Raw genomic sequence first — 26,246 nt, 5'->3', positions numbered from 1 at the left:
AAATGAAGAAACTAGTGATATTTTAGGAAGCAGGTCAGCAAAAGGGGGCTCCATTACTTACATCATAGGACCTACACAAAAGAGGCACTGTTGCTATATGTAGATTTTACTTTCTTTATTATTTTTCTCATATTTCAGAAATGTGCATTCAAATTTTTCTTTAAATTTTGAGGCCTATAAGAGCGTGGCGCCCTAAGCTATAGCTTGTTTAGCTTATACGTAAATCCGGCATTGCATTGTGGAATTTATTACTAAATAAAAAGGAAATTTATATATTGCAGAAATAGATTTTACCTATTTTAAGGTGGATCACTAGGTCTTCTCGGTACTATGCTAAACACTGCTTCAATAGAACGGCGTTGCCAGATAATGTCGAATATTTACTGGTGTCAGATAATAAAGGAAGTAATCATGGAATTCTATTTGGATACTTACTGGAGAAATTAGTTTTCGACCTTTACCGCAATTCACAGCTAAGTTCCGCTCCTCGAACCAACGCTAGAATCCAGGAATTAAATGTACAAATTTGACAAAAACGCATTATGGCGTTCTACGCGTTTCTTCTCAAAATCTATTTCCTTAAATGTAAATTAAAATTAAAATAAAACGTGAATCATAACACGAAAAACGGTCAAACAATATACCTATTTTGTAATAAGACCGTTACTTTAAAGTACTTTACACATTCAAATAATCATTTCATAAAATTGAGCACTTTTAATAAGATCTAACAGCAAGTGCCATCTTGTGTGCTCATTGTATGTAGAGCGATTCCGACATTTTATTTTATTTGTCACCTTTTTCGGTATCAGAAGAAACAACCAAATGAATCGGTGTCTTGTGTTGTAGCTGAAACATAACTTTATCTTATAGTACAATATTTATAATATGTAAAGTTTCATTTCGCAGTAGTTAAGGGAATGAGCTAAAATAAGTACTGACTTTCGGGTGGTGATCCACCTTCAGTTCTTTTGGAAGTGACATGGTTATTTCATTACATACTCACAAAGATAAATTGTGGAGACAACATTTGACATGAAGCCTTAAGAAATATTTAAAAGGTGTTCCATAAAGGACACAACTTTTGAAATGCCCGCCATTTCTGTTCTAGTAAGTTGGCAGCACTGAACGTTATACGATTTTCATCTGTTGTCTTTCAAGCTAGGAGGCACTCAGGACTGAATAACATATGATCGTCATTTATTTTCTTTACGCGTAGGAATTGTATGGATTTGTTACAAGAGAGTTTTCCTGACCGGGTGATTTCTTGCAACGGTAACGTAAATTTGCCACCCAGATCTTGTGATTTGACATCATGTGGTTTCTTTATATGAGCGCACGAGGGAGGTTCAATAAGTTTTCGGCCTAGAGAAGAAAGTAAAGAGATACGATCTTCATTGTTTTTTTTAATTATTTCTCAACGTAGTCTCCCTGGACATCAATACACTTGGCCAATCTATGTTCCAAGAATTGTATACCCTTCAAAAGAAAAGTTTCGTTGAGACTGTCAAAATACTCTACAGCACACATGTCATCATTGTCACTGTCAAATCTCTTTCCCCGCAGTTGCTCCTTCAAATCTGGAAATAGATAAAGATCACTTGGGTCCAAGTCTGGTGAATAGGGTGGGTACTCGATCAATTCGAAGCCAGAATCATGAATGGATGCCAATGCAACTGTTGACTTGTGGACCGCAGCATTGTCCTGATCGAAGAGCACTTTGCCTGACAATTTTCCTCTTCTTTTCTGCTTGATGGTTTCGCTCAAGCTTCGTATTAAGTTGGCGTAATAGTCACCCGTGATGGTCTATCCACATGGCAAATAGAAAATGAATAAAATTCCTTTAGCATTCCAGAAGACTGACGCCATTACCTTCTCGGCGCGAGGTCGACGCGGAATTTACGGATGCATGGGGAATCATGGTGTTTCCACTCCATAGATTGCTGTTTCGTCTCCGGATCGAAATGATGGACCCAAGTTTCACCATGGAAATAAATTTCTTGTAAAACTTTTCTGGATTACGCTTTATCCTGGTCAAAAGTTCTTGGAAACAAAACACTCGTTGCCTCTTCTGATCTATGGGTAACAATCTAGGCAGCCATCAAGAAGATAATTTTTTCATGTGTAGAACATCGACCAATATTGACTGGACTGCATCATATGATACATTAGTCTCGTCTACGATTTTGTGTGTAGTCACTCCTTCAATTAGTCGTAACGATATAATGGATCTTGTTTACGTTTTCTTCATTCGTCACTGTGCATGAGCGATCGGTACGTGGTGCGTTAATACCTGACTCTCTGCCAAGCTTGAATTCGTGATACCATCTCTTTACTGTTAAATATGATGGAGAAGAATCATGGAAGATATTCACAAATTCTTCATGAATTTACTTTGTATTTAGTTGTTTTTTCAATAGAAACGTTATCACTGCACGGCACTCAGAAGGGTCCATTTTCAGCAAATGGCACAAGACGGTTCATTCAAACACCTGTAATTAGAAAAGAAAATGAGTTAGATACTTGAGATTTTACGTTTAAGTCTACTAAAGACTACAACATATCATATTAAATTTTCGATTTTGGATCTTATTTCTAAAAACATAAGGCCGAAGACTTATTGATCCACCCTCGTATTTAAAATTTCGTGTGTACGCCAACAAACCACGATCACTTCCAGAGCTCAAGGCCGAGACTGAGCATGTAATGTCAGAACTACAGGTGCAAATATGCCGAAAAGTTATGGAAAATCTCATGGAAAGAATGAGATTATGTCTGCAGAGCAGTGAAGGGCATTGAGTGATAGCATATGTCATGCGTAATCACAGGTAGCGTACACGGAAAAAAATGTGTAAATATGTAAATGTGTTATGTGTAAATTACTTAATTTCACCAATAAATTTGTGTTATCATGCACTCAAAAGTTGAGTTCTTTATGAAACATCTTTTTGTTCTTGGGTTCCTAGTAATAGACGTTTTACTGAAGTGGAAACATCATATTTTTCTTTCATTTCAGAGTTCTGTTGTTTTTGTGAAGTAGTCAGTGGCGTATTTACGATTTTGTTTCGGAGGGCTTTGCTAGCTTTCGGGGGGGGGGTTGCCTGAAAATATGAAAATTCTGCAAGATATTTCATATACTTTACTATAGTAAGTAAGATTTCGGGGGGCTTAAACCTGGAAGTCCCCCCTAAATACGCCACTGTATGTAGTGAACCTATTCAATGCTTCATTTATACATTCATGTTCGTTTTATATCATACGAAATAATAAGGTTTTATCTTAAAATTCCTACTCCCCGAACGGTGGCGGACTTAAAATGCGACGGCAATTTCTCCGCTGCCCTCCTGTTACAAGTTACGGTACTATACATTCGCTTTAACCATTATAGGTGTGTACTTAACTATTTTCATGAAAGATGTCAGAGATACTTGTAAAATACTTTCCTTGCGTAGAATCCAGCATAGTTTCATTCATCTCAGGAAAAATGTACCGAGTATTTGCTTGAACATAAGATCTGCTCTCTTCTGTGCAAGGACGTCGTGCCGGTAATAGAAAAAATATCCTATAAATATTTTTTCAGTAAGAATTCTATATGTTTACGTTATAAATCTTAATATATAGATATAGATGTTCCATTCCGCTTTGAAGGTTAACCATGAGATGAGACTTTTATTCCACGTAGTTTGAAGGACAATTTTCAGAGGAATAAAGGATTGGAAGAGGTGGTATTTGTCTCAACCATTTTTGATAACTATTTATGTATCTTTGAAAGCAATATAAACTCAGTCTGCAATGACAAATGCCCAGGTCGAAACCACTTCAGTTAGACACTTGAAATTTCCACACGGCATAAGATTGTTGATGTAAAGTACCACTAGGAAAGTCTTCTATTTAATTCGACGAATAACTGGCGAATAGAGATGGCAGTTATTGTATTGAAATTACTATATCGCAATCTCTTAACTTTAACTAACTCTATAGCCTATGGAACCCGGAGGTTCAATGCCGTATTCACAAAAGCTATCCATCGACTTCTATGCTTAGCTAACTGGATTCTGTCCTACCATCTGTGTCTAGGTATTCCTAATGTCTAAGTCTTTTACCGATTGGAATTCCAGTTAGAACTATGAAAGAATTCCTACTATCTTCCACCCTAGCTACATGACCTGCTCACCTAAGCCTCCTAGAATTGATGACCCTAACAATATTGGGTAAACCGTATTAACTATGTAGTTCTTCGTTATGAAGTTTCCACCATTCCCCATTTCCGTTTCTCTTGGATCCGAATATTCGTCTAAGGATCTTATTCTCAAATACGTTCAGTCTAGGTTCTTCCCTCAGAGATCGTTTTATATATTTTAAGTTTCAAATTCCTCGATATGATTAGCGATGACAAAACGTTTTGAACTGAATAATAACAGGAATTCCTTGCTTTTAGTCAACATTTAATTTCTTCGTTAATATAGCAAGTTCCTAGATATTTGAAAGTACCCACTTTTCAAAAGTATTATTTGATATTTTAAAATACCTATAATATGCAGTATTACGATCCCGACGAACTTCCATGTATTTAAATTTCTCTGCATTTACTTCTAAACCCACATTCCTGAAAGCGTTTTATAAGACCTCTGCATTTCTTTCTATTGTAATTTACATGATCAGTATACGCTGTAACCTGGCTAATACCATTCAGCTCTAGTCGCTTGATTACTATCTGATTTTCCTTATAGCGTACTCCAAGACAAAGTTGAATAATAATGGCGACAACGCATCTCCTTGTTTGAGGCCATTCTTGACGTGAAAGCTCTTGGACAAATTTCCTACCCGGACTTTACTTTGTGATTCAAGTAAGCATACCTTAATTAATCTAACTAGCATTTTTTGGTATTTCAAAATCTGTAAGAATGTTGTAAAATGTTTCTCTCCTAACCGAGTCGTATGCTTTTCTAAAATCAAATTGGTGTACCTGGGTATTGTATTCCCATTTCTTTTCTAGTATTTGTCGAACGGTAAATATCTGGTCGATAGTTGATCGATTTCATCTAAATCCGCACTGATAATCTTCAATAATTTCTGCTGCGTATTTGGTCAATCTTGTTAATAGAATGTTTGAGAGAAATGTCTCAAGGTTATACAGAATTAGGTATTTGAGCTTTTCATTTAATGTAATTAAAAATGTGTTTCAATATTTGCTTTAATATCTTAACTAGAGGAAAAAATGGGTTGAGCATAATAAAGTGGGAGTATTAAATTATTATAATGGGTCAATCCATCTGAAGTGGTCTAAAGATGGGGAAAATGGTTGCTCGACCATCTCCGAAAATTATAAAACTTTGAGTGTGATGAACCTTGTTTATGAGAAGGTCAATAACATCATTCACTTTGTCGTATGTACAAGTATTCCTGAATGGCGACCATCCTTGTTGTCGGTGGAGTGCCATTTTTTTGCATTTGCAAGCGTTTACGAACACTACAGTTGCTCAGGACGTACACTCACTGTCCAAAATTATTGTCGCATGTCTATAAATATGTTGTTGTAGGAATATAATTTGATAACTAATTTGCCCGGTATTTCTTATAATGTTAGTATGTGTATAATCGACAGAGACATGTATGTGGAAAATTTTATACCAAAAGAGCAGTAAATAAGAACAATAAAACGAAAATAAAACTTTCTTATCCAGTTAGCAATATTTTGTTTTACTAATTCTCGTATTTATAATTCTTTCCCTATGAAATTTACCAAAAATATACATTTCTCGATTATACACATAGTATCAGTATTAAAAGTATCGTACAAAATCATTATCAAAATATATTCTTACAAGAAGACAGTTATAGATATCCGACAATCATTTTGGACATGAGTGTACGTATCAGACGAACTCCAAACAAAAACGAATGTTTAGAGGAGAGACTGAGGTACACGGAGAACATATACTCTTGCTTCTAAATAAATGTGCAGGGTTGCAAACCAATACATGAAATCACCAGAAAAACTACAGAAAATTACACTTTTAAAAGGGTTGTATTTTGGAATGGTATAAACCGAGGGGTTCATAAGTTTTGTGCTGAATACTATTGCATGTAAAGAGACTGTAGAAATATCCACAGCTATGATACTACTGGCATCGTAGATTTATAAGGGTCCGAAAGTTGAAGTTTGTGATTTTGATGCCATGTTTGGGGCGTAGTATCTCAGGAGGGCAAAGTGCTAAAACTTGCTGCTTAGGACCACAAAGTAATTCTGTATGTAAATAAACTATTGCAAAAAATCATGACTGATATTACATGGAGAAAAAAGTGAAGACATGGTAAAAACGCCCAGAAAGCACGCGCCTCACGATGGTCGTAGCCCGGAAAGAAATTAAATATTTCGATATATTTCATGCTAAATCTCAAAAACGACATATGGTTCAACAATTAGCTCCGGTTTTCGTTGTGTTCAGTTGTGCCAAAGCTTGCGAGTGGCGTTTGTAATTATAGCAGAGTCGATGATTTTGTAGTTACATCATATATTTTTTTATTAGAGTAAACGTACAGTTTTACTCTTCTTTACGCTAACCTAACCTAACCTATTTCTGTATGACGCTGCTTCTAGCGTAACGACATTTCTTGATACCATACGCCCATTTGTTGGAAGTAGTTTGGCTTAAACAGTAACACAGTATGCGAATAACAGAAGTTAGAAGTAATAGCTATAGCTAGTTAGGTCTCTTTTGAAGACGAGGATTGCCAGATTTTTCAGAGAGAAAAAATATTTTACTGTTCTTAAAAGGAAAGAAATGATTACATGGGATATTCAGGAATTATACCTACATATATGAAGTACACACAGTACATGGTTTCATATAGCAACCAGGGGCGGATCCAGGACCGACTTCTGGGGGGGGGGCGATGGGTTGTCATAATGCTACTTTTAAGGGCTCCAAACTCTGGGATGGAGTATATATATATATAATTATAAAGAAAGTTTCCTCTTCTGGGGGGTAGGGGCAATCGCCCCGATCGCCCCCTTGGTTCCGGCCCTGATAGCAACCCGTAGGATAATATTTTAGTTGGAAACTGTGACAATTCTATTAGAAATAATTGCAACAATAAAACACAAAAACGTAATAGGGTATATACTACAATCCCTTTTGAAATCTCATGTGGTTCTGTTACACGTCCTCGTCTCACGTAGACTCGTTTACTAAAAGCGACGCTAAATTCAAACCCCACCAACAAAGTATGAATGCTGTCTAAAAAGTAACAGACGTTTTAGTTCACCTCTAGCTCTAAAATTTTATACTGTATAAGAAAAATAATACCAACTTTACATTATAAAATTTCAGAATAGTATCAAACTACAATAATTATTCTTAAAGGCAAAATAGCCTTCGAGGCAAAAATGAAGGCTCAATCTAAATCACGGGTTATTTGTACTGCCAGTGGCGTATTTAGGGGGGACTTCCGGGCTTAAGCCCCCCGGAAATCTTACTATAGTAAAGTATATGAAATATCTTGCTGAATTTTCACATTTTCAGGCAAAGTCCCCCCGAAAGTTAGCTAAGCCTCCCCCCGAAACAAAATCGTAAATATGCCACTGTGTACTGCTGTCGACAAATGCACGTTTAAGTTTAGATTTATTATTATTATTATTACTAAATTAGCCAAGTAGTCTTCTTCCTTCGCAAGAGTTCCTCAACTGTTTTTCGGTTTCACTGATATATGATCCGTATTTAAAGTTACCTTCAGTTGTATAGATGCTTAGTGCTGTCCTTTCGTCGCAACATACAAAGGGAATATGAGGAAATACAATACCTGACAATCATGTTAAAAAAAACTACCAGCGATATTGTTCGGTTGCGCTAAGCAGACAGCTGTATATGTTTCAGTTTTGAAATTTATTCTTTTGTGAATTACAGAAAGTATTCCCCTTATAAACTATAAATAAATAATATCTTGATTCCGCTTGTGAGCAAAAGTATTATTAGAAAAATGTTGTACTCACTCTATGCACAATAGGACAGTTACATGTAAGAAAGGAGAAAAAATAGGAAGAATTTTTACATATATATAATTCCACTACCATCTATTGAATTGTGATATAATAGGTCTGATCGTGTTTTTCAGTTATGACAAGAGAATTGTTGTTTTGCAATTTGTATATTTGTGGATGATGGGTAAAACATTTGCTCTAACAGATTTTAGAATCATACTTGCCAACCATACTATAATATAAGCTTTAATGCTATATGCGATAATGCCCTTCCGATGACACGTGAATATACGATAGTTTTATAAGGCACTCTTCTTCTTCTTCTTTTTGCAGCTTTTGAAAAATGAAAATGAAATCTTTAAGTTTTAGATCCCACGGTTATGCGTGAAATGGTGTAATGAAGAAAGTGGGAGGAAACGGAAGAACCCTGAGAAAACCCACGAGCACGGTGTTTGTCTTGCACAAAGTCTACACGGCGGGAGCTGGGATCGAACCATGGACCCCAAACACCGCAGGTGAACATTCTACCACTAAGCCACCGCGCCCACTTTGCAGTTTTTGAATATGCAAATAAACTATAGATATGAATTAAATAATTATAAATCACACACATACTGAGGTTTTTAACAGTCGTTCTCGCTAAAATAAATCAATACGTATTTGAGAATTGGCACGTGGCAACGCTGTATTTATTCTTTACATTTAATTACGTTTACGAAGGGTGGGTGAAAATATTATTGCTGTTCAGAGCAGTGGCGGATCCAGGGGGCAATCGGGGCGATTGCCCCCTCACCTGAAGAGGAAACGTTCTTATTTTATATATAAATAAAACCCACCCCAGAGTTTGGAGCTCTTAAAAGTAGCTTTAAGTAGCAGTGTTACAACCCACCGCCTCCCCAGAAGTCCGTCCTGGATCCGCCCCTGTTTCAGAGTAGTATTAATAAAGATTTTTAAAAAATGGTGAAGATAGTGAGGCCAATTTGGAGATCGAAACTGAAGATTACTGGATATGTTTATTATACGTATGTTGGTATTATAGGTAGTATTGTACCTCTTTCTTCAATTATTACGTGCATAATGAGTATACTATAATTTTTGTAATATACGATAATTTTAAAGACGAAAATAGATAATTTTCTTCTCTGAGGTTGGCAACTCTGGTTTAGATTGCCAAAATAAATAATAGCAGAAGCTTTTTAACTAACTTACAGTGTTAATTGACTACTCGGCAATGAATTTAATGTACACAGAATAGTTTTTTGTAAGCTATATTATGTAATTAAAAACAAAAATAACATGCCATTGAAAACAATTTACACGCAAGATGTACCACTAGCAAGTGTGTAACAGTCACGCTATCGACATGAATTCAAATGATTTGTGTGCATGTCGAAAGTTACCACTACTTTATTTTTAAAAAAATAGAGATGTAATAAGAAATTATCTCTCACCTACTAATGCAATGGTATCCTACGTAGCCTCTACTTCATTGAACTTTCTGACAATTACCTGCGACTCCGGTGAGTTACGTCCATCCATTATCTAACATTTTAACGGGTAACGGTGAGTTACATCCATCCATTATATATTAACATTTTAACGGGATAACGGTGAGTTAAGTCCACCCGTTAACATTTTAACGGATAAATGTTAGTCCACCCGTCATCTATTAACATTTTAACGCATAACAGTGTTACGTCCATCCGTTATATATTAACATTTTAACGCATAACGGTAAGCTACATCCATCCGTTATACATTAACATTTTATTTATTTATTTATTTATTTCTAGATACAACAGGCTACATAACTCAATTACAGTGTCAGTTACATGTACTAAGCAACTATAACACATTCAAACATTCATATGATAATACACTTGTAGTTATAATGCGGATGCAATATCATTAATGTTCTTTCATCTACAATTATTTCTTATTACATTAGAAGGAACTGCCTTGTATTGAATTACGCTGTTAATATTAATATCCAAATCTATTGTGAATTTTTGTTAACCTATTGTATATTGTGCTGAATCTCCATACTGGTGACTCTTGTTTTTGCATTCGTGTGTAATCTGTCGCAGTAAAAGAAACTGAAATTTTCAAGACGAGTTACATTTGTAGGAGTGCGTATTTTAAATTCTTGCAGTAAATTGGCGCAGTCGATTTTATTATTAAATAATTTATATAGAAACAACATATCTTGCATTATTCATCTCTGTTCTAGACTTTTAACGGGTAACGGTGAGTTAAGTCCATCCGATAACATTTTAAGGGGTAAAGGTGAGTTATGTCCATTCGTTATCTATTAACATTTTAACGGATAACCATGAGTTACGTCCATCCGTTACTTAACATGATAACTTTTGAACGAAAGTGATTTTTTTTTAAATGTGATACAAGTTACATATCTCACTGTTAGATGGCGCCAAGCATACTCCAGCGATTAACAACTTTCGGAACAAATGGGAAGTTTTTCCAGTGAATGATCCTTTTTGTTCTACCAGTGTATATTGTAGAATTGTGGATGTCGTACTACAGCCCATCATAGTATGGATGAACAGTAAAAATTATTTCATGCTAGACATAGACGTGCTCTATATATAGACCATCGTGCTGTTTGCTGCTGCTAGAATTCTTCATTTCATTTGGTGGAACTTCGAGGTACTAACATGTAGTACATGCTATCTTCGGGTCATGTTAAGGCAGCTTGAAAACCAGAAAGTCGGAATCAATAGAGGAAAGTACCTAAATATGGAATACCGTTCCATTTTTTGGCAACTGTAGCTCACCTTACACGATTCTACATATGAAAAAATGTGTGTGCATTCTGTAGACATATGGTCATAACTTCTGCCATTTAGAGTCAGTCAATAACAAAAAAGAGACCCCAAAAATAAATAAAAATCAAAACAGTACAAAATTGTTACTCGAAAAAAAGTGCTCTAAATATGGAATACCATAAACAACTCTCATGAAATATACCAGAATGTTTTACGTGCTTCTAACATAGGTATGCTAAATAAAACAAAGGAAGCTGTCAATACACATATTTTAATTACGTGATATAAAGGTGCAAATATTCCAAAGATTGTTTGAAAAAATGTAGTAAATGAGCTGCAAAGTTACAAAAAGAAACATAGAAGCAAAATTTGCAATGTGACATTTTTTTAGAGTTGTAAACTTGGGTAAAAGAGAAATTGTTATATATGTTGCCTAGTGTTACATATGCTGCAAAATGTCCAGTGAGAAATCTATGTCTATTTACGGAAGTCACAAGTATAACCTTTGTCATACCCAGCACATTCATTGTGAACTCAGGATAGGCACATCATACATATCACCCATTTTTCACCGCCTTTATCTTCAGAAAATTTTCATGAGCAGAAGAGGCACTCAACGTCTTCTGTCTCTGGTTGATCATTATCGGGAATGCTACTAAACGTTGATGATTGATCATCATATGCGCTGATGGACATAGATGTTTCGGAATCTGAAGTTTTACTTTGGGGACGACTGTCATCACATTTGTTTCGTAACGTGCATTTCGTGCATTTCTTAGTTAATTTTACCTTTTCTTCTGTTGCATTCGTGTGTTTCTTATCCTTGTTTTTTGCACTGTTCTTCATTTTTAATTGTTTTCCACTATCGACAGCTTTCACAGACTTCTTTAACTGATTTTTGTAAGGTGATGAAGTAATTATGACTACAGAGCCACAGCCAGCTTTTCTTATTCGACTGCCTTCCCTCTTCTTCACTGCGGGCACTGGTGATATTTGCCATGGAGTTATACTGCTGCCAGATAATTCACATGCTGAAGCTTCAATGGCGATTGGACAAGCAGAGGTAGGAGAAAGGTTGTCTAAAATATATGGGAGAGAAGTGTTTGATGTAGAAGGAGGAGGGAATTCAGGTGAAGGTTCAAAACCTAGTAGTGGTGTAGGAGGGAAATAGAGATCTCGTGAAGATTGAAAGCTACGTACTGATCTATATTGTTGTGCGTGCTTTGCTTCAAGAAAGTTTCTATCATTGAAAATGTGAGAATTGAGGGGCCACATTCCCGTCACTCTAAAACCACTAATGGCGTTTGAAGCAGTTTATGCTTTCACGTACGCTTTTCCAAAGAGTTCTGCTACCTCAAATGCAGAGAGAGGCCACACACAACCGTCTTCTGTTCTAGCAGTTCTCATCCAAATCCTGATCTCTTCACTGTAGTACGTTTTTAAGGGACTCATGAAGGTTCTGTCAAAGGCTGCAGTCTGTGCGACGAATGTGGAGGAATACAAAGTATGGACACTTATTGCTTCTCGCCAAATATAAAACTTCTAAATTTCTTGAGTGGGCATAATGGCCATCAAGAATGAGCAACAATGGAGATTCTTCAGATGTCCTTGTGTGTTTAATAAAATGTCTGGACCATTCAGTGAAGAGATTACTCTGTACCCACCCAGAAGGATGACACAGTCCAACAGATCCTTCAGGAGCACCTCGAATAAGGTAATTTGACCACTTTGTGCTTGGAAATATTAGCATGGGAGGAACATAAATACCCGTGACACTCACACACGTTATTACGGTCACTAAAGAGCCTTGTTCTGCAGAGCTAATTGCGTCTATTTGACGTTTTCCTTTGTGTGGAAGAACTTGAGGAACTTTTGATTGAACGACAGTCAGAAATGTCTCATCAATGTTAAATATGCGATCAGCAGAAATGTTCTCATTATCAATCTCCGATTGCAAAAGGTCAAAGAAGTGGGTCACTTTTTTCTTGACAAAAGCCAACAGTTCGATTGTATGACGCTTCTGTCTTTTCTGAAAGAAAGTTTTCCCTTGTGTCTCTTCATAAACAATTTGAGCCAAGTCTTTCCTGGAAACTCGTGGCACTTTGAAAACGAGTGTGCAAGTCTTTTTTCTTTGGCTAATTGGTATGCCATAATTCGCACATCCCTCCGAGTAAGACCAAAAAATGTGTCTTCCATAACTAACAGGTACTGGACCAGTTCCTCCTCCATTTCCGGTGTTAAAATTGGTTTTCTTCCTAGCTTGTTCACAACAGATTCTTCAGGACTCAATTTACACGACGCCAAGCGAAAAAGTGTTGTCCGAGGTACTTTATATATTTTGGCCGCCTACAAAAGTCCCATTTTCTTCTTCCTCATATCATGAAATGTACTCCTCATTACGTTGCGGTCCCAAGTCTTCCGCTGTTTATTTATCTGGGAAAAGAAACAAAAAGATTGCATAAGACTCTAAATATGGAATACTATTCCATATTTAAAACCCTTATGGTATTCCATATTGCAAGCCTCGCCATATTTGTTTTTATAACCACAAAAATGGTACTTAGCCTTGGTACAAAATAATCTAACTTGCATAGCCTATAGCTAGAAAACACCAACTTTCCGAGTGATTCACTGTGAGTAATTTCAAATTCCAATGTGACTAAGAAAATTACTTCTGAAACACTCACCTACGATAATCAACAATTCCGAACATCCACTCCTTGAAGTATTACGTGCAACAAACTGCTTATTTCACCACAAACTGACCAGAAACGCATGACAGGGTACATAGGCAAGCGTCTCCGGGCACCTTCACGAGAGTGCACCATCTACCAGGGTAGATATGGTGGTATTCCATATTATCAACCCTATTCCATATTTAGGTACTTTCCTCTACCTACTATGATTCCGGCTCTTTTTAATTTGGCCTCGCTCATTGCTGTTAGAATCAATATCAGTATCGCTAGGGGCATGAACAATGCACCAATGTTTTTTTTTTTTTTTTTTTTTTTTTTTGTTTTAATACCCAAGGAAGAAGTTGAATAAAGCTGGTTTATTTTCAGTGCTTGACAAAAATCTGTTCTTCTAGAGCTGACGCGACCTTTAATTCGGTCACTTCCAACTTCATACCTGACCTCCAGAAGAGCTCCTCGTAGTTGCAAAACACACTTCATACCCTTCGAAAACAAGGACTGCATTGGTTCTGTATTTCCTATTTGTGTAATAGAGGTATATGTAGCAAACTTCATCATAGGTAACACAGAAAGTCCAGTGTACAAGATGAAAACAAATTACTACCATTGAGAACGAATCGGGGGTGTCTAAGCAAAGTATTGCTTAGTTCGCACAGCTTGTCAATGACATTTGTGACCTTTGACTTCGTTCTCTTGGCCAGTCCAACGTTATAGAAGAAAGTTTGTGGATACTGAGATAATTAGTACAACAATTAGTCTTTCTCTTCATTCTTCCACAGCATGCGATAGGGTGAAAGAGTTGGTTTGATATAACTACTGTAAGATCCCGGTCAACAATGTTGATACTTGGGTTTTGCGTTAAAGGATTACGTTTTCAAATGTTTTCCTAGTAACACTCCTTACATCATTCCACACAACATTTACCTTGCATTCCACAATTTACTTCATTCTTGGCTATATACATATATAGCTAGCTGCCGATGATAGGGATATGGGCTCTTCAGATTTGTTGAAGCGTGAATATTATGTTAGCCAGTTCACAAATTTCCTCAAATTACTACAATCCAACATCTTCCAATTATAGGCCTAGTGATAGTAAAACATATTATTCTCAGCATTCCACCTATCACTTCGGCGAAAGCTTGAACAGCCTTTGTTACCGACAGACTCCCTGCCATTGTAGAGATTTATGGAGGCGGCATCGATTTCAGTCCTGTTTTGAAATGAAATGAAATCATTGAGTTTTATGTCCCATGGTTATGCCGGTTAGGCTAAAGGAGACGGTGATGATGAATAATGAATGAAATGGTGGAATGAAGAAAGTGGGAGGAAACGGGAGAACCCCGAGAAAACCCACGCACACGGTGTTTGTCCACCATAAAGTTCACTTGGCGGCGGCTGGGTTTGAACCCAATACCCCAAGCACCAGAGGTGAACGCTCTACCACTGAGCCACCGCGGCCCCCAGTCCTGTTTTGAATCCCTTCAAACAGTCATTTCCATCGCGTGCATCAAAACGTGTTCTATGGCCATATCTGGCCATACTTCGTATCAGAATTTAATGGCGTATGGTAAAATAATAAATAAATAAATAAATAAATAAAAGTTCTTCTGGATAAAGTGCTCAAATTGTTGTTTCCACAGCATGGACTTCAAGTTTGTTTGTCATGCTCTGGCACCACTTCGTCATGTTCTACAAATGTACCGTTTTGGTGTAATGGCAAATGTGGTTTAGCAAACGCTGGACACTAAACAGATGAAACATTTAATAACTTGTTCTTTCAGCTCTTACAAAATCAGATCTTACAGAAATCTATATGACAAATAGATGGATAATTTTTATAGCGGTCACTTGACTGCAGAGCCGGCCTAAGGCGTTTGTGACGTGTGCGGTCGTACACATGTGATTTTGAGAGGGGCGCCGAAGAGAGAAAAGATATTTTTAAAAATGGTAATGTGTCAGCAATAGTTCTCAAAATTCAACACCTTGTGCTAGACAAAATGGACTAGTTTTCTCAGTTCGCAAGATACATATATAATATTGGTGTCCTTAGAAAGGCGAAACTCTCCACTATAACACTTACTATGAGCTGTTTTTTTCCGCATATCTGTTAGTTTGATAGTAATGTGCTAGGACACAATTATAACGTAATGTAGACAACTAATTTTTAAGATAGTAACCGTCATATTTAAAATGAAACCTTAAGGTTTTACGTACCATTGTTATGCCGGCTAGGCTAAAGGAGTGTGGTGATGAGAAATGAATGAAATGGTGGCATGAAGAAAGTGAGAGGAAGCGGGAGGACCCCGAGAAAACCCAAGCATATGGTGTTTGTCCAACACAAAGTTCACTTGGCGCGAGCTGGGATCGAACCAGTGACCCCATGCACCAGAGGTGAACACTGCCACTGAGCCACCGCTGCCCCTTACCGCCATATTTAAATATAGCAGCAACTATAAGAAGCGTTAAACTCAAATAATTTGACCCATGCAATATCTTCAATTCGATACTAGAAATATCTCAGTTTTGTGATGAGATATTTGTGTTTAAAATCGCGAGTCCGCCATATTGATGATGTAATTTTAGATAATTGTACAACTTCGATTTTTGGCGATTTTTCTCAAGGCCTTCAGGGGGTGCAAGTAAGGGGGTGCAAGAATATCTTAAAACAAAAAATATTTTTCTATAAAAATCCGTCTTGAGCCATTCTAAGGGTTGGTTTTCCTACATTAGAAGTTTTGACAAATATTTCGAAGATCCGGGCATGATCAATGGTCTATCTTGCCACCTGCTGTGAGCGCCCATGCTACCAATGCCGTACCGTGGAAAATCAGCACCCGGGCAAGAGTATACGGCGGCGCTCCTGTACTTAATTTTCCCTCTCTTTCCTTTCCTTCTTTTCTTTTTCCTCCCGAATTTTTCGCCCCCTTACTCAGGCCCGTAGCCAGCCCAAAAATTTAGGGGGGGCCCGGTAGAAGTTAGGGGGGCCCGACCCAATCATATTATACTTCATCACCATATTATAGTTTATTTGCAAGCCTACCGTGAAATTTTATGGGGGCCAGCCAAAGTTTAGGGTGGCCCGGCCCCCTTGCCCTTCCCCGTGGATACGGGCCTGCCCTTACTTCGGTGCCCGGAGCCGTTGCTCCGCTCGCACCCTCACGGTGTGGTACTGCATGCTGCTGAGACTCATACAACTTTTAAATTTAGCCAATTATTTCTAGTAATGTTCTTAAATATATTATATACAGGGAAACATATTATATAATTAAAGAATCCCTTGAGGAAATATAAAACTATAAAATGTAAATGACATAATACGACCTGCAATAGCTGTTTGGAGTAGATTGCAACTTTCTGTTTTAATATTTTACAGAATGGTTGTACAGATGGTAGCAACGTAAAATTATATTTTATCTCTGAATAGTCTTATTCTGGAAACATTATAACTTTAAGTTTGAAAACATGTTTTTAAAAAGTGTTATGTGAATTAAGGTTTGAAAAAAACTAGCATCTATTTTCAGTTGGTAGTTTCGACTAGAACCGTTATACCTTTATTATACACTAATTATATACGTACGTCAATTCTATAAAATATCTGGTACTCTTACTTAGCCAAGTTGGCGTACGGATAGTTCTTCTAGATGAATAGCTCAATAGATGTTACATTACAGAAGTCACGATTAACTGACATTGATTGACATCTAGGACAAACTGCTTAAGGTACGAAGTGAGAATTGGGACAGTGCATATTGTGTCGTAAGCAGCGGCGAAAATCTGTCTTCAGAATTGGAGGGAAGGGTAAGACCTTACATATTCTTTGTCGATGTCCAAAATATTTATGAAGTTGAAAAACAATGCTGTGGAGGATCAGAAGAGCAAAGTTGTCTTCAACGTTGGGAGGCGGGCAGATTTGAGTCATTCTGGGGGAAACATCAATTTTATCTCACGTTCCTTTGTGGCAATCGGACAAAAAATCATCAAATTTTTCCCCCAAAACAAATTTCAAATCGGATTGTTGGAGGGCACAGTACCCCTCAGTTCCAATATTGGAGGGGACCTGTCCCACTCATCCCCCCGGGATTTGCGCCAGTGGTCGTAACTACCATTAATGGATAATTTTTTTTTTTTTTTTTTTTTTTTGCAAATTCGACGTGGGAGAAGGACGGTAATGGGTGTTGCAAAATACTAATTGCTCCCGCAAGCTACGCTAGCGACATCTCTTGTCGGGTAGAAGAGTAGGAATGACAATTATTTTGACTGAATTATTTGAAATTATCGTGACTGACACACAGGCGAAGGGAGTTTGTAAAAGAAGGATTAAGAATAAATATCTAAATATTTTCGCCTAAGTGCCTATACGCAACCAATAGCTCTTAAATGTTTTGAACTTTGCATATTAGCGCTATATACAGATTCATTATATGTATTTTGCTAAGATATTCTTTTGTCGGAAGTTTTTCTCGTCTCGTCGCGATAACGAAATGAGATTCTAGAAGATAAATATGATTTTAAATTCGAGGCGAGAATCGAAACAAGAAACTTCACTTCACGAGTCTTGTGAGCAACGCTAGTTCACTTGAGCCTTAGTTAAGTTGAGTTGATTTTGAGTTGAACGTCCCGTTCAACAGCGAGGCTATATGAGATGTGGACCTAGTGATTAACGTGGAATCCGAACCACACGAGCTCCCGCCGGGAATCGAACCCGGGTCTCCCACGCCAAAGGCGCGACACTAACCGCTTAGGTCTCATACGTTAATTTAATGTTACATGATTTATGTTATAAGAAGCATAAATTGGTAAAATGATTGCACGAACACAACGAAGAGCCTTTATCAACGTTTAATGATACATAATCGTTACGAAGAGCATTTATCAACGTTTAATGATACACAATCGTTACTAACGGAATTAACATAATACATAGCTTAAAATTCGTCATTCGCTTGCTTCTATGCAACCTGCACAGCAGCAAAGAATGTTGGTTGCCTATGATAAAATGCTTGCTTTCCAACGATTCTTTTAACTGTCTTTACCAGAGTTTTTTTTTATTTTGGTTTATTTTATTTTATTTAGTTATTTATTTATTTATTTACTTATTTATTTATTTATTGTTTGCATGTTCAACAAAATCTTTAGTTCTATTTATTCCGTGAAATACATAATTAATAAAATTTGGTTTGACATTCAAAAGATCTTGAATTTTCAACCATTTTGAAGCTTCAAGGTAAGTTTGACACACGCAGTTTCCTTGATTTATCGCCGAATCTCTTATTCATCTTCTTTTTCATAAGATAGATGGTGTTTTGTGTCATTCTTCTGTACGAGTTCCTCTGGATAATTTAACACACATTGAAAATGTGTTCTCTTAACTGCAACATATTCATCACTAAAAGTTCTTGAACTATATAATACCTCGAAGTATCCAAACAGGAGGTTCAAGAATTTGAAAGACCCATGTTTATTTTAGAATTGTTTTCGATAAGGTTTCAAAGAGAAGAAACTTGTATTTGAATTATCCAATAATTCGAATTTCTTTTACCCAAGTTAGGATTAAGGAGAGTCTCCATCACTTGGTAACTTATTACACCAATAACTGACACCTAGTAGTAATTGCGGCACCCTATCGCGTTTTTGATTATTCTCAATGAGGGGCCCCAAGGCCAGGGGTCAATGACCTAGGGGTACCTAGGACCACCCCCTCTAAAATTTGGCAGGGGTACCTTGGCCCACCCCCTAAATTTTGGCAGGGGTACATAGGACCACCCCCCTTAAATTTTGGAAATTTCCAAATCTAAAAATTTGGTATGGTAGCCTAGGACCATAGTATGTACCTCTATCAGTATTGGGGGTCAATGTCGTTCCCTTTCATGGGTAAAAAATTGCCAAAAATTCAAATTTCGGGGGTTTTTGACCTAATTTATCCCCTTGGATGAGGTATTATTACCCTATATAGTTATATGGGCGTATACAGGGGTCCATTACCTTTCATAAGACATGGGTATATTAATGCACCCATTGAAAAATTTGGGAGGGGTACCATGGCCCACCCCTTAAATTTTGGAAATTGACCAATTTAAACATTGGGTATAATAGTATAGGACCCTAATATGTATTATGATAAATTTGGGTGGTCTACCTCATTCCCTTCTAGGGGTACAAAATTGCCAAAACTATAAACGTAAGCAATACGTTGTACCACGTGTTTGGTTTTCGACCTAATTTATCTCCTTGGATGAGGTCCTATTACCTTATATGATTATATGGTCATGTATAGGGGTCCATTACCTATCATAAGACATAGGTACATTTGTGCACCCCGGGAGGGGTACCTTGGCCCACCCCTTTAATTTTGGAAATTGCCCAATTTAAACATTTAGTATTATAGTATAGGACACTAATATAGATCACTATAAATTTGGGTGGTCCACCTCGTTCCCTTTTAGGGGTACAAAATTGCCAAAATTTTAGTACAACCACGTGTTTGGTATTTGGTACATTTTATCCCCCTTTGATGAGGTTCTATTACCTTATATGGTTATATGGTCATGTATAGGGGTTCATTATCTATCATAAGACATAGGTACATTGGTGCACCCCGGGAGGGGTACCTTGGCCCCCCCTTAAATTTTGGAAATTGCCCAATTTAAACATTTGGTATTATAGTACAGGTCCTCAATATGTATCATGATAAATTTGGATGGTCTACATCGTTCCCTTTTAGGGGTACAAAAATTGCCAAAATATAAACGTAAGTAATACGTTGTACCACGTGTTTGTTTTTTTTTTTTTTTGGACCATTTTATCCGCTTTGATGAGATCCTATGATTACAAGGGGTCCATATCCTATCATAAGACATGGGTATATTGTTGCACTCTTCTTAAATTTTGGCAATGGGGGTCCACTGAAATTGTCCAATTTAAGCATAGTACAGGACCTCAATATGTTTCGGTGGTCCTATTTTCAAATTTTTAAGTACAACCACGTGTTCGGTTACTGACTCAATGTATCCTATTTGATAAAGTTATAAGGTATGGACGGTATCTCCTTTCAATTTGGTAGTACCCTTCGGGTGTAGTACGGTCACGTGATCAATGATTTGGTTTTGATGCGCGACGAGGTCCCTGGTCAATGTTCTCTAGGAATTAGGCGGAAACTTTGAACAAGATTCTTGGCATTTAAAACTTTTTTTTCAACTTTTCAAACTAAAAAAAAAATCAAAACAAATAAATTGAAAACGAAAACTTTTAAACAAAAATCTTGAAACTAAAAAATTTTTCAAAACAAAAATTTGAAACGAAAAATTTTGAAAAAAATTTTGAAACGAAAAATTTTCAACAAAAAAATTTGAAACGAAAAATGTTCAAACAAAAAATTTTGAAACAATAAATTTACAAACAAAAAAAATTTCAAACGAAATTTTGCAACAAAAATTTCAAACAAAAAATTTTTCAAACAAAATTTTTGAAACGAAAATTTCAAAACAAATTTCAAACGAAAAATTTTCAATTAGAATTTAAATCAAACAATGATCAACTTTCACGGTTAATCGTTAAACTTTATCCGGTTTTTAACTATTCGATTAACAAATAAACGGTTTTCAACTATTCGATTAACAAATAAACGGTTTTCAACTATTCAATAAACAGATGAACGGATTTTTCCTTTTCACACCAGTGAGTGTAAGAATTGTTGTACTCGCTTTAAATACGCATCATTTTTGAAACAAGGTGTTAGTGTTCATCATGGATACACAGTGGAAACATCCATTTACCTGTATTCTCGCAGGGCCTAGTGGGTGTGGAAAAACGTATTTTGTGAAGCGATTACTGTCACATCTCCCAACCATGATCAATGCAAAATTTCGTAAGATATACTGGTATTATGCTGAATGGCAAGACGTGTATGCAACAATGCCAGTTCCAGTAGAATTTCACGAAGGACTTCCACGAATGAAAGATTTTCAGCCTCAAGATGGACCACATTTGATTATTATTGATGACCATATGCGAGAAGTGAATAGTGATATTGTTGATATGTTCACAAAAGGATCACATCATCGAAATATTAGTGTGATTTTTATAACACAAAATGTATTTCATCAAAGTAAAGCAAATAGAAATATGAGTTTAAATTGTTCGTATTTGGTGTTGTTTAAAAATCCACGTGACAAGTCACAAATCAAGCATATGAGTTATCAAATCATGCCTGAGCATCCACTGTTTCTACAAGAAAGTTATGCAGACGCAACAAGAAATCCACATGGTTATTTACTGATGGATCTTAAACAAGATACACCCGATGAAATGCGATTTCGTACAAATATTTTTCCCGACGATTTGCATCATTATGTTTACGTACCAACAAAACATGTTTAAATTATTGTGCATGTGAAAAGAATGACTTAGTCTGTTACGATGTCTCCTACAGTGAAACACGCTGATCTGCTACGTGCTCTGCACAAAGCTAAACCAAGATTGCGTAAAGCTATTATTGCCAATGCAGACGCTTCATTAATTCATAGTATTTGTGAATGTTGTTATAATGTCTTAAAAGGCAATGTTCCACTGACAAGCGCGCAGAAGTCAAGATTAAAGCGTTACAAGAACACGCTCCGCTATCTCGTGGACAATACAAAATCATTGGATAAAAAGAAGAAACATTTAGCCGTACAACAAGGAGGATTCTTACCTGCATTACTTGCACCTATTGTAGGAAGTGTGTTATCCAGTATTTTGTTTAAACAATAAACATCATGGAACATAGCAAGAAGATGGTTTTAGTGCCACCAGAAATGCTTCAACGAATGCATGCATCATCATCCCGTGTGAGTGAAAATCGAGAATCTAATCTCGACCGTGAAATGCAATCTATATTGAATACATCGTATCCAAGTGATGAAGAAAAATGGAATCAGTACAATAGAATATTACAGAAATATCTTTATGTGATACGTAAACAAGAAGAACCAATACCACTTACAATTACATCAATGAAACCTGATGGTGACGTTCCGAATGTTGACGATAGCACGAAACAAGAAATTTTAGCCGCAATACCACAAATGTATCGTAAGAAAGCCGAACTACTATTCCGTCGTTTAAAACAAGATGACGCAATTACGTGGGATCATAAAGGAACAGTGTACATCAACGATAATAAACTACATGGATCCAATATTGTAGATTTAATGTGTGATGTGACTCGACCGAGGAAACATTCTAATCCTCAAGGCTGGGAATTGTTTTGCAACTACCTTGCATCGTCAAACACACCTCAAGAATTGATTGGTAATCCACGAAGATTAAACTATATTGTAATATGACTAAAGCATTTTGGTGAAGGGCGATTAATATTTTATTGGTTTTTGACTTCAATATTTTGTAAACCTTGTTATATTAAATGTAAATAAAGTGCAATTCCCAGTCTGGTGCTGTAGGTCATTCACACATGCAAAGAAATCAAGGAAGTCTCATAATAATTTAAAACTATGTCTAGTTAAAACATTCTTCTAAATAGGAAATATAAAAATATGTTACGTAGCAATGTATCAAGGAAATAATAACACTTCCCACTTCACGTTATGAAGTAAGTCTAAAAATGTAATGGTAAGCGGAAGAAATGACGCTACCAAAACTAGGAAGAAAAGGTAGGTGGAAAAAAGAGTAGGGAACTCAAGGAGAGTTCTGATGTGACCGTCTGACTGGAAGGATTGACATCTCAAATTTTCACTCGTCAAAGTCTGGGTGAGTACAATGCTGGTTATTAATTGATATCACACTTTATTATTCGACCTTGTCTCAAAATTCTTTTAATTCTTATAATATCTTCAAAATTCATATGACAGCTATTATAAATTTTAACGTAAGGCCTCAGCACCAGATTTGGGTAATATTCTAATCTGATATCTTTACTTTTATTTCTACAATCTAATTCATCCATCTTAGCTAATTATTTGCTCTACCTAAAATTTAAATGGTTAAGTTTACTATGAGAAAACTCTTCAAATTGCCCCCATGCTAATATGGTTATTAATACATTGAGTTATGTGTGGATAAAATTGTATATGTCAACGTCCGGATTTGGGTCCAACATGTTGGCATATGTTATGGTGGTTTAGGCGCCGATTTTGTGGCTAACGCCCTTGTTACGAAATATGTTATGGTGGAATAAGCGCCGAATTTTGTGGCTAGCGCCCGTGTTAGAAACACGTTATAGAACAATTTTCCGTTTAAAATATAGATATCGATCCCGAAGCCACACATATATGAGTAAGGAATTAAATCATGCAGAGAAAAATTACATGGGATATCAGATTTGTTATTATTCAGGATGGTGCTGATATATATGTTTGAATATGTGCATATCACTTCCTATAGAGAATTCTGTGGTAACTTACAACAAAGAAATATTACATATACATATAGATACGTTTTGCGTTCATGTTTGAGTTGTTTTTCATATGTCAGGCATTCTTAGGATATCGTATTGCAGTGCATTGAAACAAGAAATGCTTATGTGGACAATAGCGTGTGCGAAGGTTATCTTGAAAAACGAAGTTAGTTTCAGTACAGAAATCATGTTCAAGAATTAAATATTATTGTTATAAAACTTATGAGCAGACGTAGGGTGAAATAAGATCAGACATGGCGACCCCTCCATCTCCATCCCATAATGTTTCTCAATCTAATTCGCAGTCAGGAACATCCAACCAAAATTCACGACCTATTGTAAATGTGTATAGCAATGCTTTTCCTTTTCCTAAATATGATCCGAAAGAAATGACTATTCAGCAATTCTTTTCTGCATTTGACGATACTATAAAGCTAAACAAATTATCCCCGGATGAGGCTAAAGATTTAGTAATTACGTGTTTTTCAGGAAAAGATAAAGAAAGATTACGTGTTTTTATAAATAGAAAGCAGTTAAATTCTAAGTCATATGACACATTTAAGGAAGATGTAAAAAAGTGTTTTAAAACACCGAAAGAGAATGTAGATATATTTGCCAAAAGTCAAAAACCAATAAAATATTAATCGCCCTTCACCAAAATGCTTTAGTCATATTACAATATTGTCAAGCATAATAGTACAACAGCATCTGAAGGATCTGCACCACCAAAACCGGCACCTGAATTATTTTCTTCCGGAGAAGAAGAAGAAGAAGAAGAAGATGATGATGTTTTAGAAGTCCGACCAAAAAGAAAACGTATCATTCCACAATGGTCAACGTACAAACCATGAACAAAAAGTTGAAATCCATTTATTACAATCCAGCACACCCTGCATCATTTTCTACTGCAAAGAAATTATGGCAAGCCACAGGAAAATCTATACCTCTAGCCAAAATAAAAATTTTGGTTAAACAAACAACCTACCTACACGTTACACCGTCCTGTACGTCGTCGTTTCCGTAGAGATTTTTATCTTGTTAACAATATTGATGATCAATGGGAATGTGATTTAAATGATTTACAATCACTTCAAAACTATAATGACAATTACCGCTATATTCTTACAGTGATTGATGTGTTTAGTCGGTACGGGTGGGCTGTACCACTAAAATCAAAAAGTGCCGAGGATATAGTGAATGCATTTGAAATGATTTTCCAGAAGAGGAAACCAATTGTGCTACGTAGTGATCAAGGAACTGAATTTACCAACAAGAGAGTACAAAAGTTTTTCAGGAAACACAACGTGCAACATGTTACAACAAAGGATCCAGATATTAAAGCCAGCATCGCAGAAAGATTTAATCAGACATTGAAACATCGTATGTGGAAATACTTTACCAAATATCAAACATACAATTACATCAAAGTATTGCCTTTACTTGTAAAAGCATACAATGAAAGTCGGCATTCCAGTATTAAAATGGCACCTGCAAACGTTTCTCAGGACAATTTACTGGAGGTGTGGCATAACTTATACGACAAAAAGCTACAACGTTCAAAACAAGATACGGATTTATCTGTTGGTGATACTGTTCGTATAAGTAAAACAAAACGTATCTTTGACAAGGGTTACCTCGAGAACTGGACTTGGGAAATATTCAGAGTAAAAGCCATTGTACCAAGAAACCCACCAGTGTATCGACTAGAGGATTTAAATCATCAACTCATCGATGGTGTTTTCTACAGAGAAGAATTACAACCAGTACCGCTCCCTTCGACGTTCCTCATCGATAAAATATTACGTACAAGAACAAAAGGTCGCAGAAAGGAGTATCTCGTCCAGTGGAAAGGATATCCTTCCTCATTCAATTCGTGGATCCCTGCAACTTCATTGAAGAAGAAGAATGGAACCTGATCAAGATTTTTACGTTACACTTCCCAGTAATAGTTCCATGGATTATTTTCCAGAAAATACATTGACTTCATATATTACGAAATTACAACGACGTGTAGAGTTTCGCCAGAAATGGGATGTGGCAATTGTAGAGATTCATTATCCACATTCTTTGCTGAACATTAACAGTGAAAACAATAAAATATATTACAAATCATCAAGTAGTAATGATCAAGAACCGTGGAAGGTTGTAACGATCCCTGTTCGCTATTATAACAATATACGGGATCTTATTCATGCAATTAATATACATCATAAAGAAACCAATTTATTTATATCTCATGACGCAACTAATAATATATGCCTCATAAGACATCCCAAAAAGGAAATCCATACTTCTGTACAAATTTCACCAAGTGTTAGTTTAATGCTTGGATTTGAACCGAAAAGTGATTTAAAAGATATGCAAAAGGGACAATATACACCGGATGTACGATT

General features: G+C 36.4%; 1 protein-coding gene across 1 annotated transcript; it reads right to left on the bottom strand.

The window, feature by feature from the left end:
* Window positions 1-1,410: 1,410 nt before the first annotated feature.
* Window positions 1,411-9,520, bottom strand: LOC145665472 (histone-lysine N-methyltransferase SETMAR-like). Its single transcript, XM_081732783.1, has 2 exons — window positions 9,491-9,520; window positions 1,411-1,806 (listed from the first exon to the last, which is right to left on the bottom strand). The coding sequence occupies exons 1-2, from the start codon at window positions 9,518-9,520 to the stop codon at window positions 1,411-1,413; spliced, it is 426 nt and encodes a 141-aa protein (XP_081588909.1).
* Between the last annotated feature and the right edge of the window lie 16,726 nt (window positions 9,521-26,246).

Source organism: Thermobia domestica, chromosome 11 (assembly GCF_964235325.1).
Source record: "Thermobia domestica chromosome 11, izTheDome1.hap1.1, whole genome shotgun sequence".
NCBI classification, from domain to species: Eukaryota; Metazoa; Arthropoda; class Insecta; order Zygentoma; family Lepismatidae; genus Thermobia; species Thermobia domestica.
The sequence above is the reverse complement of the archived record's forward strand: the minus strand, read 5'-3'. Positions and strand labels throughout refer to the sequence as shown.

Excerpts from the sequence above, each read along its gene's own strand:
- LOC145665472 (XM_081732783.1), bottom strand. The coding sequence starts at position 9,520 with ATGGATGGACGTAACTCACCGGAGTCGCAG. Across the intron at positions 1,807-9,490 it reads GTAACTCACCGGAGTCGCAG|ACCATCACGGGTGACTATTA; the intron begins GTAATTGTCAGA and ends CCATGTGGATAG.